Here is a 15,173-nt window from a genome sequence, read left to right as displayed (position 1 = left end):
ATGGGTACTACCGCGGCCGCCCGTGACGGACAGAGCACTCCCATGGGTACTACCGCGGCCACCCGTGACGGACAGAGCACTCCCATGGGTACTACCGCGGCCACCCGTGACGGACAGAGCACTCCCATGGGTACTACCGCGGCCACCCGTGACGGACAGAGCACTCCCATGGGTACTACCGCGGCCACCCGTGACGGACAGAGCACTCCCATGGGTACTACCGCGGCCACCCGTGACGGACAGAGCACTCCCATGGGTACTACCGCGGCCACCCGTGACGGACAGAGCACTCCCATGGGTACTACCGCGGCCACCCGTGACGGACAGAGCACTCCCATGTGTACTACCGCGGCCACCCGTGACGGACAGAGCACTCCCATGTGTACTATCGCGGCCACCCGTGACGGACAGAGCACTCCCATGTGTACTACCGCGGCCACCCGTGACGGACAGAGCACTCCCATGTGTACTATCGCGGCCACCCGTGACGGACAGAGCACTCCCATGTGTACTACCGCGGCCACCCGTGACGGACAGAGCACTCCCATGTGTACTACCGCGGCCACCCGTGACGGACAGAGCACTCCCATGGGTACTACCGCGGCCACCCGTGACGGACAGAGCACTCCCATAGGTACTACCGCGGCCACCCGTGACGGACAGAGCACTCCCATGGGTACTACCGCGACACCCGCGACAGTACATACTCGGGCAACCTACCACGGCCATCCGTGTGGACGCCTCGACACTAACGCATTACAAATGTAACTTGTCATTAATTCATAAAATAAATATTTTCTATCTTCGTTGTCGCCTCATTACACCACTCCTTTTTTTTCAATAAGGACTATTTAATGACCTGTTATGTATCACAGATTTTATTATTATTAATTAATACCTACACCTACATACTAGTTACTTCTCAGGCCTTATCTCATAAGGCTTGATAAAAAGTATAAAAACTATGATGATATTATGATGGTTGTGTCTGACCATACAAATAAAAAATAAAATATAAGGAGGAATAAAATAAATAAACTGGAAACATATATAAAAGACGTATAACCCCCAATTTAGACTCGCGCGAGCCACGAGACGAGCCGCGAGCCGCGCCACGAGACGCGAGTGTAAGCGGTGGGCTCGCGGCTCGTCTCGTGGCTCGCAAGCTCGTCGAGCTAATATAATTTAAACACTAACGGCACGGCATAAGGTTTATAACCGAATGACAAGCCGAACGAGAGTGTAAGCGGTGGACTCGCGTCTCGTGGCGCGGCTCGCGGCTCGTCTCGTGGCTCGCGCGAGAGTCTAATTCGCCTATAAGGCCAGAGCACACCGGCTGCATGTGCGCAGACGTGCACTGTGCACTTAGTTACAGTGGTGTAGAATGCACGGTCGGCAGCACCATGTACCCCGCATCCTGCAAGCGCCCCAATTCCGTGCCCCGACTGTGCCATTTCGGGACCACCATAAAGAACCACACGGCTATTAAGGCCAGTAGCACACAGAAGCCGGCGGCGACGGAGAACGCCGTGAAGTGGCCGTCAGCCGTGCACGTGAAATACGAGTCGGGCAGCTCGAAGATGCGGGCGTTGTATAGCGGACGGGGCGAGCGACATCTGTCGACAGATCATAGGGATAAAGAATGTCAATCGCATAGAGATATATAGTTTTCACCTCAGCAGCTCGCACAAGGGTACTTTGCTACTTAAAAACAGTGAGCAAAATCGCATTTTGCTCACTGAGTGTGACAAAATGAGCAAAATGCGATTTTGCTCACTCAGTGAGCAAAATTCGATTTTGCTCACTGTTTTTAAGTAGCAAAGTACCCTTGTTCTAGATGCTGAGGTGAAAATTTAATTGTTGGCATATCTTAAGAAAACATGAGTGAATAGAGGTAAGTGATGAGAAGGAATACATTTTTCGGGTTCTTTAATATGTTCTCACTGCTGAGGTAAAAAGTTTTGTGAACTACACGAGATCAAAGTTATTTACATCTCGTGCGCTTTTGAGTCCCTTACTACGCTCAAGATTCTAAATTAGATTCACTCGCTACGCTCGTGAATCTATTATAGAATCTTTCGCTTGCACGGGACTCAAAATAAGCACTCGAAGAAATATCGAACTTTGATCTCTTGTTGTACAAATAACTATTGTCAAAAGACTGTTCATTTCAAACATAGAGAGAGAGAATCATACTATCTTTATCTTACACTAGTACTAGCACCCAAAAGAAAAGGACGAGTATAGTTTTCTTGGTTCTTAATAAAAATAATAATAATAATAAATTGAGCCTATATACGTCCCACTGCTGGGCACAGGCCTCCTCTCATGCGCGAGAGGGCTCGGGCTATAGTCCCCACGCTAGCCCAATGCGGTTTGGGGACTTCACATACACCTTTGAATTTCTTCGCAGATGTATGCAGGTTTCCTCACGATGTTTTCCTTCACCGAAAAGCTAGTGGTAAATATCATATGATATTTCGTACATAAGTTCCGAAAAACTCATTGGTACGAGCCAGGATTTGAACCTGCGACCTCCGGATTGAAAGTCGGACGTCATATCCACTCGGCCACCACCGCTTCTGGCGCACTGGTTCTTACTGACACAAATTGGTTGTATCAACTATATGTATTGCACTACTAGATAGCGCCAATCTATTTTAGCTGTCAGGCTCGGAAATACGATTTTTTTTTTATTTACACCACAAATTGTTAACACTACATGTACCTATCTTTATGTAGGTCGGTACCTATTTAACTTACATGTGCTCCAATCTGATCATGATTGCTCCACCATTAAACCACCAACTACTATTGGACTTCCAATATTATAGTAATTATAACCATAGCCTACAAGTATAAGTATGTAATTAAATATCCATACCAATGTTCTTTTCCGGTTTGTTTTTTCAGAAAATATTTATGAATTGGGTCATTTCAATACTCGTAATTATCGAAGATATTCGATTTAGTTTTGGATCGTGGGAGATTTTGGACTATAGTTCAGTTTATCCGGTAGGTACATATTTTGTAACCATACGAAAGTAATCAGATGGCTTGCAGAAGACGTGACAGTTGTAATATGACCAGCCGAAATAACGCGCGTATCGACGCCTTATCATTATCACCTACTATATAACGCGTACAAAAGAAATGGGGCATGTTGTGTTTGGTTTGCTTCCATGTAATGCTATTTTATTGTCATCGTTTGAGGTCATTTACATTAGCAAAAACCGGGTCAAAAAATAAAGCGAAATTAAAAATGTTTCTATCGTTCCAGAATTTTAAGGATACAGATGTGTCAGGATTTGAATGACACCTAGTACCTACCTACTTATAAGTATATTACTAGCTACTGCCCGCGACTTCGTCTGCGTGGATGGATGATGATGATTGATAAAAAAATATCCTACGGCCATTCCTATGGCCCTCTGGGCCTCAAACTATCTTCATACTTACTAAATTTCATCTAAATCGGTTCAGCGGTTTAAGCGTAAAGAGGTGACACACAGACAGACTTACTTTAGCATTTAAATAGCATATTAAAAAAAACTACGCATGGGTAAGTAGGGGAGAAGTGGCATACAAGAGTAAAAACATCAACACAAATTATTTTCGATATCAAGTAAACATTAAACAAGTAAATTCTACTTTTTTATAAAATTTGTCCCATAAGAAAGCGTTTCGTAAGTAAAAACATAACAATAGTTAAACATTACTTACCTCAAATGGTCGTAATCCCTCTCTGGTATCTGTAGTTTCTTCACCCAAGCAATATTGCAGTCACATATCCAAGGATTCCCCTGTAGATCTAGCTTCACTAGTTGCCCGAACGGCTCAGCCAGTTTCCCATCCAATCTAGGTATCCTAGACCCAGATATAGACAACTCTTCTAAAGCAAAATCATCGGCGTCTTCCAACACTTCCCTTCCAAAGGATAAAATACTAAATTTAGTCAGATTTTTATTCCTTTCGAGCTCAAGTTTTTCCAATCCATGTAATTCCGCGAAAACGTAGTCGGGAACCTCTGTTATAGCCAAATTGTTTAGTTTCAAAATCTTTAGCGCTGGCATCTCAAAGTCTTCATTCGATATTTCCTCAATAGGATTATCAGACAAGTCTAAATATTCGAGTGTGAACGGTATCTCGAAGATATCTGTCAAATTGTTGTTAGATATTATCAGTTTCTTCAAATCATACGCTTCTACGAAAAAGTTATCAGGAACTATGTTCAAATTGATTCCACTTATACTTATTTCTTTGATTTTATGTGTTAAACCAAACCCTGATCTGTCGAATAGGTTTGTTTCTCTCAAACTTGGTCCTATATTATTATTGTCTAAGATAATCTGGTTTAAATTACTAAGACGATGGAACGCTAATTTAGTAAACGTAGTAAATCTATTATTAGCTATATTTAAATACTCCAGTTTTTTAATGTCTTTAAAAACATCTTTATCGATAAACTCCAATAGATTATAACTTAAATCCAATTTCAATAGTTCTGGTAACTGTAAAACGTTTGATTCAATTCGCGATATCTTATTATGACTCAGAATCAATTCTTTCATATATTTCGATTGATATAAATACGAGTTCGAAATATCACTTAAGTTGTTTGATGACAAATCTAGGCTATACACCACGTTAGGTAAAGAATCTTCGACTGAAAATAACGCCGGTTTAGTATAACTGCAATCCACACTTTCGCCCAAGTATTCAATGTCACTATATTCCCTACACACACAGAGATCACATATTGATGCGTATATTTTGACCTCGCTTATAATAAGAGCAAAAACTATTAAAGCGCGCATTGTGTTACATTGCCTAGAACCGACTGAACGCCTAGCGGCGAAATTTTATCAGTAACATTGATACCTTATCACGTTTGATTTTAATTTCATTTCGCTTCAGGTGTGTTGAAAATAGATCTTATATGTGGGGAATAAAGTGTATTTTGTGTGGGTTCGGGTAAATAAAAGATTGTTTGGCATCTTTGTCATATTAACCTAAGGTTGTTGACACAGGTTTTGTTGTTCAATTTATACTTACCTATAAATATTTGATACAATGTAAAAAAATACTCAAATTCTTTAATTAATTAAAAGAAAAAAAAAATACTCTTTTGAAAGTTATGGTCATATGAAAAATATATACAAGTATCTATTTATACACAAGTAATTAAAAGAAATTACTTCGACTTTCTCAAAATCTTCCCCTAGCAGTTTGCGTAGTACCCTTTGCACTGGAGTCCTCGTGAGCCTGAAAAAGGACCTTATTTCAACGCACTGAAGTTTATTTTACCTTGATTAAGTGTTTTAACAGGAAAATAGATATTTGTAGATTCTGATTATCACATGATGTCATTGCAATAAGCAATCTGTATTTATACCTGCGTTAGTCATGCATTCAATACTAACTTGTTGATGTTTGCTAATGCGCATATACGTGTGTATAAAATCATATAATAGATCTACTTGTTTTTTAGTCAAGGATAAACGTAGGACAACTGTTCTAAGTACTAGATAAATATGCTAATGTTTCTCTCACATGTTAATATATAAATACATCGTTAACGCCAAACCTTAAAAACTGTTATACTTAATACCTCACTTTTGATCTTGTTTGTAAATATCAAATATTAAAATATAACGCATATCATATGAATTCATCATGTTTAATAAATATTATACATATAGGTAGAATGTAGTACCTGTAATTTGAGGAGTACAATACTTGGTTTCACAATACACAGTATGACAGTATATAGCCCTGGGACCGATACCACAGATTATATAATAGTTCTTACGAATAGATACTTATCTCTCAAAGAAAACGCAAATACCTACCGTTTTGATACCTACATAAAAATACAATGGAGTGACCTTCAACGCGCCGCTGCCCGCAACGCGCGCGCCGGCACAACGCTAGGGTTGCCGACGCTTAGAAATTATTTTACAAATAAGTAGGTACCTCCCTACTTAAACTATAATTATATTCTATAGAAGATACTTAAGATATAAGTTTTAATTGTCCAACTTGCATTAGAACTTGCCATATAAAATCATAGAACTTACCTTAATGACAATAGATGTCCTGGGTCCAGTATTCCACAAGGCCCCGTGTTGGTCCACGAAGGCCGCTTCTACGGCCACCGTATATAGCCCTGGGGTCGATACGGCCACAAGATGTACTGAGAAGTTACCTTAATGAAGATATTATTCTGGATATTGTGAACTTACCTTAATGACTATAGATGTCCTGGGTCCAGTATTCCACAAGGCCCCGTGTTGGTCCACGAAGGCCGCTTCTATAGCCACCGTATATAACCCTGGCGTCGATACGGCCACAAGATGTACTGAGAAGTTACCTTAATGAAGATATTATTCTGGATATTGTGAACTTACCTTAATGACAATAGATGTCCTGGGTCCAGTATTCCACAAGGCCCCGTGTTGGTCCACGAAGGCCGCTTCTATAGCCACCGTATATAACCCTGGCGTCGATACGGCCACAAGATGTACTGAGAAGTTACCTTAATGAAGATATTATTCTGGATATTGTGAACTTACCTTAATGACAATAGATGTCCTGGGTCCAGTATTCCACAAGGCCCCGTGTTGGTCCACGAAGGCCGCTTCTACGGCCACCGTATATAGCCCTGGCGTCGATACGGCCACAAGATGTACTGAGAAGTTACCTTAATGAAGATATTATTCTGGATATTGTGATCTTACCTTAATGACAATAGATGTCCTGGGTCCAGTATTCCACAAGGCCCCGTGTTGGTCCACGAAGGCCGCTTCTACGGCTACCGTGTATAGCCCTGGCGTCGATACGGCCACCAGTTGTTGTGCCGAGAAGAAATCTCGAACAGGGGCGACGGTTTGGGTAGCCGAGAGAACGGGCGGTACGTTGGTCAGTTCGACAGTCTTGAAGGGAAATTGTACTTTATTTCTGTAGTAATTAGGTCATGTTTGGGCTGAGAAATCTTAGCGGTACGTTGGTTGTTTAGGTTTGTCTGTGGGGCAAAATGTGCTTTATTCGTTTAGAGATTAAGTTCTATTTTGGCTGAGAAGAAATCTCGTACGGGGCGGCGGTTTGGACCGCTGAAAGAACTGGCGATACGTTGGTTAGTTTCCCCGTTTGCGCGGAAAAATGGTAGGAAAATAATACTTAATTATAAAAAATATTTTCATTAGAAATATTTTGCAAAGGAAGTAGTCAACGTATAATTTTTTGCTATCTTTATATGTTCAATAAAAAATGTAAATATTACGCTGTCGCCTGGAAACTCAGTGGAAAGTAAATGCTGCTAAGTTTTTCAACGATCTTTTTTAAGTTTGCAGCATTTGTGTTTCAAGTGATGGCGGGGTAATGACCAGTGATCGGGGATTTCTATGCCACTTGGGGTGAATGACCTCAATCATTATGCTAGTATGGATATGCCGCGGGATTCCGGGATTCGTGTGCGATATAGGAGTGTTTTGGCATGTTACTGTTAATCAATTAATCATGTATTGCATATATTATTAATATTAATAATTGAAAATTTTAAATTGAAAAATTGAAAACTTAATAATTTTTTGAATAATATTTTTTCTTTAAATCATAACCAACACTGTTTTTTTACAGTCCTTTATTTTATAAACGAATTACCAACACCGAAATAGCGTTTACTTTTCGAACAGTTTTGTTCCTATCGCGGACCAAGTGGCGTATCCATATTACCATTTCGACTTGATATCCCGCGGTGTGGCATAGAAATCCCCGATCACTGGTAAAAACGATCAAATCAGTTTGACTACAGATACTATAGATATTGTTTATGTTGTGTTACCTATCTACTATAGATACTATAGGTATTGTTTATGTTGTGTTACCTACCTACTAGGTACAGATACTATAGATAATAATAGATATTGTATATGTTGTGTTACCTTCTCGTTAGTACGCGGGTGCGGCGTAGCGGTGACGGTAAGCTGAACTAGTTTCACTTGTCGCGACGGCTGCGATTTGCTGCAACAAATAAATTCGTATTAAATTAATACGAATTTATTAATAGTATTAATCACTAGCGACAATAATATAATTGAACTTATTGTGGTTATTTAGTGAGTTTTCAATTTTAAGAGCCAACAGGAGCTAAGATTTAAATATTTTAGGTAAATATACCCGTCTCGCTAACGGAAGCGGCTCCTAACACTAGTGCGATAAGGACAAGGCGAAAAATCCTGCGTAAAAATCTCAAAAATCGAGGTTTCGTACTCGACTGTTTCCTCCTCCAAAACTTAACCAATCGTAACCAAATTTGGAAATCTAAATGATTATGACATTATCTATGTCGGACCGTTTTGCTTTTTTGACTAATTGATGTCAGTTTTGAATAGCACGCCTCTCATTGCGGCATAGTCAATTAGGCCATTTTGGCCATTTTTGAAGGGCTCTAGCGCCTTAAAAAACAAAAATATCAAGAAAAGCAAAACGGTCCGACACAGATATTGACAATATTAATCTGTGTTGAAAAAATCATTGCTCTAGCTTTAAAACCCACGGAGGAAACAGTCGAGTACGTTGGTATGGAGAAATGACCACTCCTGTTGGCTCTTAATTATTCTTTTTTGGACCAAAAACTTGAGAAAATAGGTAAATATTACCCTCTAGGCGGCGGCAGAATAACTCCCTCAGCTTTCAACGCCAGATGGTGTGTGTGCGGCAACGCGGCCGCTTGTTCGGCCCCCCTTCCTCCTACAATAAAAAAAATATGTTAAGTTTTACAAGCCAAAATATATTTAGAAATGTTTGCTAAACATTTTTAAATAGGTAACAATTTACAGGGGCTAGTGCAATCTTCTCATTCCTAATTTAATATACAACTGCAAAGAGCCATTTCTTCAGCAAACACGTTGTTTTTACACGACTGCCCAAAAAAAGGAGTGTATTGTTTTTTTACTACTTAATAGATTTTTGTTCGGAACGGAAAAAGGGGTTAATTTGTAAGGAAATTTCTATGCACTATTTTGCACTGAGATTACAATAGGGTATTAGACTGTATTTTAAATAAATTATTTTACACCATGCATGAAATAATGCACCAGCAGATTAAAATAAAAACGTGGACAGCAGTTATTTTTAGACATTATTTCTATTTTATAACCCGTATAAAACCATAAAGAGTAGGTATTTGATTGTGACGTCGCATGCTAGTGTTTCATATAAATTCCATATAGTAGCAAAATCGTTTTGACAGTTCGAAAAAAGGAACTGATTTGACTAGTAGTCAAATACCCTATTCGCTATTTATCGGGGTTTCAGGACGCAACAAGTACCTGGTGTGAGCGATAGTCGACAGAGGGCGCCGCAAGCTCGCGCCTCGCAAACCGCGCGCGGCCACACTGCGCCGACGCAGCACGCGCGGACTGCCGCTAGCACTGCTTCTGCGTGCTACGGAACAGAAGGCATTTGTATAGTTTGTAGCTTTCTAGCAGAGCCCGAAGGCTTATCCTATTGTCTATTGTTCAGTAAAACCGCACTTGCTACTTACCTGCAAAAAAGGGTCCTAATTATTCTATTTGGCACCTGAGCGCGGGCTAGTCCAACGCTCAAAAAACCAGTGTAGGTGCGCTCTCCGATAACGCGCCTTTGTTACGCATCTCGATGACACATTTTAGACTGGTTCTGTAGCGTTCGACTCGCGGGCACTCGGTAACCGAAGTACCGATTTTTTATGCAGGTGGTTGTGGCACGTGGCACGAGCGGTTTTTCTTAACAATAGACAATAGGATTAGCCTTCGGGGTCTATTAGAAAGCTACAAACTATAACAACGATTATTCTAGTACATTTGGCCAGCCATATGGTTCCGATTCTTAAATGCCTTAATGGGCAAAATTTCATGCTTTAAGACCAATGTCTTAAATCATGTAATTTTGTAATCTAGATATTCTAGATTCAGATGAACGATATCGGATTAGCAAAGATATAAAATCAATTCTAAATTTAAAATTTCGAGGTTGTATTATGGTTGGCAATTTTGACGCTAGGGTTGGGTATTAACACTACTCAAATCAACGATCATCTACTATCTAAGATGGCGTCACTGGAAAACCTAGAAAACGACTACCATTAATCTCGACAAAAATGTACTATACAATTTACCTGGTGCGTGATCCCATTGCATGTAGTAGGATTGTAAAAACATGGTTAGAAATGTTGACAATAGCTTCGGCGGGGGCGAGTGCGATTTTCTCATCCAGACTTTTAGGTTTGACATGTATGATACACTCTTTGATAGCTGTTCCCAAATAAATACACTTACCCGATGCATGATTCCATTGCCAATTTGCCAGTAACTCAACAAAAACACCACAGATGGCGTTATTTTTTATTTCACGTAGGTACTCGAAAACCTAGAAAATGACTCCCACAACTTATTTAAAATGTTGCTTATGTCCATGGGTGACGATGGCCGCTTCCCATCAGGCGGTTCGTCTGCTCGTTTGCTGACTATCACATAAATAAAAATAAAATAACTTACCCGGTGTGTGATCCCATTGCCAGTGGATCGTCAAAGAGCTTGTTGGATATGTTGACGATGGCTTCAGCAGGGGCGAGCGCGATCTTCTGGTCTAGACTTTTAGGTTTGACATCTGTGATACACTCTTTGATAGCTGTGTGTTGTTCCTAAATATAATACACTTACCTGATGCATGATTCCATTGCCAGTAACTCAACAACCACGCCACAGATGGCGTTATTTTGTATTTCACATACTCGAAAACCTATAAAACGACACCCACTACTTAAAAGAAACTTACCCGATGCGTGATCCCATTGCCAGTAGCCGGGTCGTCAAAGAGCTTGTTGGATATGTTGACGATGGCTTCAGCAGGGGCGAGCGCGATCTTCTCGTCTAGACTTTTAGGTTTGACATCTGTGATACACTGTTTGATAGCTGTGTGTTGTTCCTAAATATAACACACTTACCTGATGCATGATTCCATTGCCAGTAACTCAACAATCACGCCACAGATGGCGTTATTTTGTATTTCACATACTCGAAAACCTATAAAACGACACCCACTACTTATTTAAAAGAAACTTACCCGATGCGTGATCCCATTGCCAGTAGCCGGGTCGTCAAAGAGCTTGTTGGATATGTTGACGATGGCTTCAGCAGGGGCGAGCGCGATCTTCTGGTCTAGACTTTTAGGTTTGACATCTGTGATACACTCTTTGATAGCTGTGTGTTGTTCCTAAATATAATACACTTACCTGATGCATGATTCCATTGCCAGTAACTCAACAACCACGCCGCAGATGGCGTTATTTTGTATTTCACATACTCGAAAACCTATAAAACGACACCCACTACTTAAAAGAAACTTACCCGATGCGTGATCCCATTGCCAGTAGCCGGGTCGTCAAAGAGCTTGTTGGATATGTTGACGATGGCTTCAGCAGGGGCGAGCGCGATCTTCTCGTCTAGACTTTTAGGTTTGACATCTGTGATACACTGTTTGATAGCTGTGTGTTGTTCCTAAATATAACACACTTACCTGATGCATGATTCCATTGCCAGTAACTCAACAATCACGCCACAGATGGCGTTATTTTGTATTTCACATACTCGAAAACCTATAAAACGACACCCACTACTTATTTAAAAGAAACTTACCCGATGCGTGATCCCATTGCCAGTAGCCGGGTCGTCAAAGAGCTTGTTGGATATGTTGACGATGGCTTCAGCAGGGGCGAGCGCGATCTTCTCGTCTAGACTTTTAGGTTTGACATCTGTGATACACTCTTTGATAGCTGTGTGTTGTTCCTAAATATAACACACTTACCTGATGCATGATTCCATTGCCAGTAACTCAACAATCACGCCACAGATGGCGTTATTTTGTATTTCACATACTCGAAAACCTATAAAACGACACCCACTACTTATTTAAAAGAAACTTACCCGATGCGTGATCCCATTGCCAGTAGCCGGGTCGTCAAAGAGCTTGTTGGATATGTTGACGATGGCTTCAGCAGGGGCGAGCGCGATCTTCTCGTCTAGACTTTTAGGTTTGACATCTGTGATACACTCTTTGATAGCTGTGTGTTGTTCCTAAATATAACACACTTACCTGATGCATGATTCCATTGCCAGTAACTCAACAATCACGCCACAGATGGCGTTATTTTGTATTTCACATACTCGAAAACCTATAAAACGACACCCACTACTTAAAAGAAACTTACCCGATGCGTGATCCCATTGCCAGTAGCAGGGTCATCAAAGAGCTTGTTGGATATGTTGACGATGGCTTCAGCAGGGGCGAGCGCGATCTTCTCGTCTAGACTTTTAGGTTTGACATCTGTGATACACTCTTTGATAGCTGTGTGTTGTTCCTAAATATAATACACTTACCTGATGCATGATTCCATTGCCAGTAACTCAACAACCACGCCACAGATGGCGTTATTTTGTATTTCACATACTCGAAAACCTATAAAACGACACCCACTACTTAAAAGAAATTTACCCGATGCGTGATCCCATTGCCAGTAGCAGGGTCATCAAAGAGCTTGTTGGATATGTTGAGGATGGCTTCAGCAGGGGCGAGCGCGATCTTCTCGTCTAGACTTTTAGGTTTGACATCTGTGATACACTCTTTGATAGCTGTGTGTTGTTCCTAAATATAACACACTTACCTGATGCATGATTCCATTGCCAGTAACTCAACAACCACGCCACAGATGGCGTTATTTTGTATTTCACATACTCGAAAACCTATAAAACGACACCCACTACTTAAAAGAAATTTACCCGATGCGTGATCCCATTGCCAGTAGCAGGGTCATCAAAGAGCTTGTTGGATATGTTGAGGATGGCTTCAGCAGGGGCGAGCGCGATCTTCTCGTCTAGACTTTTAGGTTTGACATCTGTGATACACTCTTTGATAGCTGTGTGTTGTTCCTAAATATAACACACTTACCTGATGCATGATTCCATTGCCAGTAACTCAACAACCACGCCACAGATGGCGTTATTTTGTATTTCACATACTCGAAAACCTATAAAACGACACCCACTACTTAAAAGAAACTTACCCGATGCGTGATCCCATTGCCAGTAGCAGGGTCGTCAAAGAGCTTGTTGGATATGTTGACGATGGCTTCAGCAGGCGCGAGCGCGATCTTCTGGTCCAGGCTTGTAGGCTTGATGTCCGGCACGAACAGCGCGCGCGCCGCGGCCTGCCCGGTGAGGCGCTCAAGAAACTCGGACAGCTGCGTGAATGTGTGCTGGGAACTGTTCCAATGGTTAAGGAATAGTAAAATTTGTGATAACGTTATCGTTTTGTTTTGGTCTAATATAGAATTTCCGATAGTTACTTGGTAAGGATTTACCAAATAAAAAAAATCACATTGCACACAACACAATATTATTCACAAGCCTTCTTGAGCTTACTGTGGGACTTAGTCAATATGTGTAAGAATGTCCTATAATATTATTTTTAATTTACTATTTAAATTTATTTTATAGTATTATATCAGTTATAATCTTTTGTAATTATAGTAGACAAAACTGCACAGACTTTGCAGTGATTAGAGTGTTGCCGTAATTTAGGTGCCGACGAATTGACAACAAAAAAAGGATACATCTGCAGATGTGTCAACGTAGCCTCATCAGCGTGGAAGGCCGTCCTGGCTATGTGCGCGTACCGCGCCGCCACAGCTTGCGCCGCGCGCGCCGCTTTACGCAACGCCGCCGCGCATGCGCCCGCCGCGGCGCATGGCGATCTTGACGCCTGAGTAACAACAATTGACATGTAGATATATACGTTTGTAGGTGACGGGGGCAGATCTTATAATTTAACATTTTATGAAATGATCGGTTGGACGTTATAAAAAAGCGGCCAAGTGCGAGTCGGACTCGTCCATGAAGGGTTCCGTATTTAGGGGATTATGACGTATTAAAAAAAACTCCTTACTAGATCTCGTTCAAACCAATTTTCGGTGGAAGTTTGCATGGTAATGTACATCATATATTTTTTTTAGTTTTATCATTCTTTTATTTTAGAAGTTACAGGGGGGGGGGGGACACACATTTTACCACTTCGGAAGTGTCTCTCGCACAAACTATTCAGTTTAGAAAAAAATTATATGAGAAACTTCAATATCATTTTTGAAGACTTATCCATAGATACCCTACACGTAAGGGTTTGATGAAAAAAAATTTTTGAGTTTCAGTTCTAAGTATGGGGAACCCCCAAAATTTATTGTTTTTATTTTTCTATTTTTGTGTGAAAATTTTAATGCGGTTCACAGAATACATCTACTTACCAAGTTTCAACAGTATAGTTCTTATAGTTTCGGAAAAAAGTGGCTGTGACATACACGGACAGACGGACAGACAGACATGACGAATCCATAAGGGTTTCGTTTTTTGCCATTCGGCTACGGAACCCTAAAAACTAAAACCTAACCATATCATGTAATGATAAATACCAGAATTGGGTTTCATATGATCAAATTATATGATCCGGCCACGACGGAGGCTTTCAAATCCTGGCTTTAAAATGCGGTCCGCCCGGCTGATTATCGACCTTACTCCTGTACGAATTTGTATTTGTATTTATTTATTGCAATTCACATGTACATTACAGGTTTTCCAAGTACTTAAGAGTATAGGTAGGTACACAAATGACACATGAAACCCTGATGGGCGCAGCAATCAGGTAGATATGTAAACAATACTAGTCGTTTCGAGCATAATTACATCAATTGCAGGGTGGTTGAATAGTAAATATTCTAGAATTATACAAATAAGTAGGTATGTACATTTTTCTTTCTCACCGAGACCGTGGTACACAACAAGTACGATTATGTAAAATGGATCAGCTATATTATAGTTTGTAGCTTTCTAGTAGAGCCCGAAGGCTTATCCTATTGTCTATTGTTCAGTAAAACCGCACGTGCTACTTACCTGCAAAAAAGGGTCCTAATTATTCTATTCGGCACCTGAGCGCGGGCTAGTCCGACGCTCAAAAAACCAGTGTAGGCGCGCTCTCCGATAACGCGCCTTTGTTACGCATCTCGATGACACATTTTAGACTGGTTCTGTAGCGTCCGACTCGCCGGCACTCAGTAACCGAAGTACCGATTTTTTATGCAGGTGGTT

The 15,173-nt window shown here is 40.9% G+C and overlaps 3 protein-coding genes across 3 annotated transcripts in view; 1 reads left to right on the top strand and 2 right to left on the bottom strand.

The window, feature by feature from the left end:
• Positions 1–768, top strand: LOC134651655 (uncharacterized). Its single transcript, XM_063506754.1, has one exon. The coding sequence runs from the start codon at positions 1–3 to the stop codon at positions 766–768; it is 768 nt and encodes a 255-aa protein (XP_063362824.1).
• A 601-nt stretch (positions 769–1,369) lies between these two features.
• LOC134651654 (leucine-rich repeat-containing protein 70-like) lies at positions 1,370–5,048 on the bottom strand. Its single transcript, XM_063506753.1, has 2 exons — positions 3,724–5,048; positions 1,370–1,616 (listed from the first exon to the last, which is right to left on the bottom strand). Exons 1-2 carry the CDS (start codon positions 4,815–4,817, stop codon positions 1,370–1,372), a joined length of 1,341 nt encoding a protein of 446 aa, XP_063362823.1. The 5' UTR covers positions 4,818–5,048.
• Positions 5,049–5,169: 121 nt separating this feature from the next.
• The window catches only part of LOC134651744 (integrator complex subunit 7), a 33,683-nt gene continuing 23,679 nt past the window's right edge, over positions 5,170–15,173 (bottom strand). The window contains exons 13-19 of the mRNA XM_063506844.1: positions 13,652–13,800; positions 13,103–13,301; positions 9,333–9,447; positions 8,661–8,751; positions 7,944–8,022; positions 6,741–6,935; positions 5,170–5,265 (exon numbers count right to left, since the gene is read on the bottom strand). Coding sequence (XP_063362914.1) covers positions 5,209–5,265; positions 6,741–6,935; positions 7,944–8,022; positions 8,661–8,751; positions 9,333–9,447; positions 13,103–13,301; positions 13,652–13,800 — 885 coding nt within the window. The 3' untranslated portion in view covers positions 5,170–5,208. The remainder of the gene's footprint in view (positions 5,266–6,740; positions 6,936–7,943; positions 8,023–8,660; positions 8,752–9,332; positions 9,448–13,102; positions 13,302–13,651; positions 13,801–15,173) is intronic.

Source organism: Cydia amplana, chromosome 10 (assembly GCF_948474715.1).
Source record: "Cydia amplana chromosome 10, ilCydAmpl1.1, whole genome shotgun sequence".
Lineage (NCBI taxonomy): Eukaryota > Metazoa > Arthropoda > Insecta > Lepidoptera > Tortricidae > Cydia > Cydia amplana.
The sequence above is the reverse complement of the archived record's forward strand: the minus strand, read 5'-3'. Positions and strand labels throughout refer to the sequence as shown.

Bases quoted from the DNA above. Each gene is read 5' to 3' on its own strand.
- LOC134651655 (XM_063506754.1), top strand. From the start codon at position 1: ATGGGTACTACCGCGGCCGCCCGTGACGGACAGAGCACTCCCATGGGT.
- LOC134651654 (XM_063506753.1), bottom strand. From the start codon at position 4,817: ATGCGCGCTTTAATAGTTTTTGCTCTTATTATAAGCGAGGTCAAAATA. The intron at 1,617-3,723 runs GTAAGTAATGTT...ATCTGTCGACAG, and splicing joins AGGGATTACGACCATTTGAG to ATGTCGCTCGCCCCGTCCGC.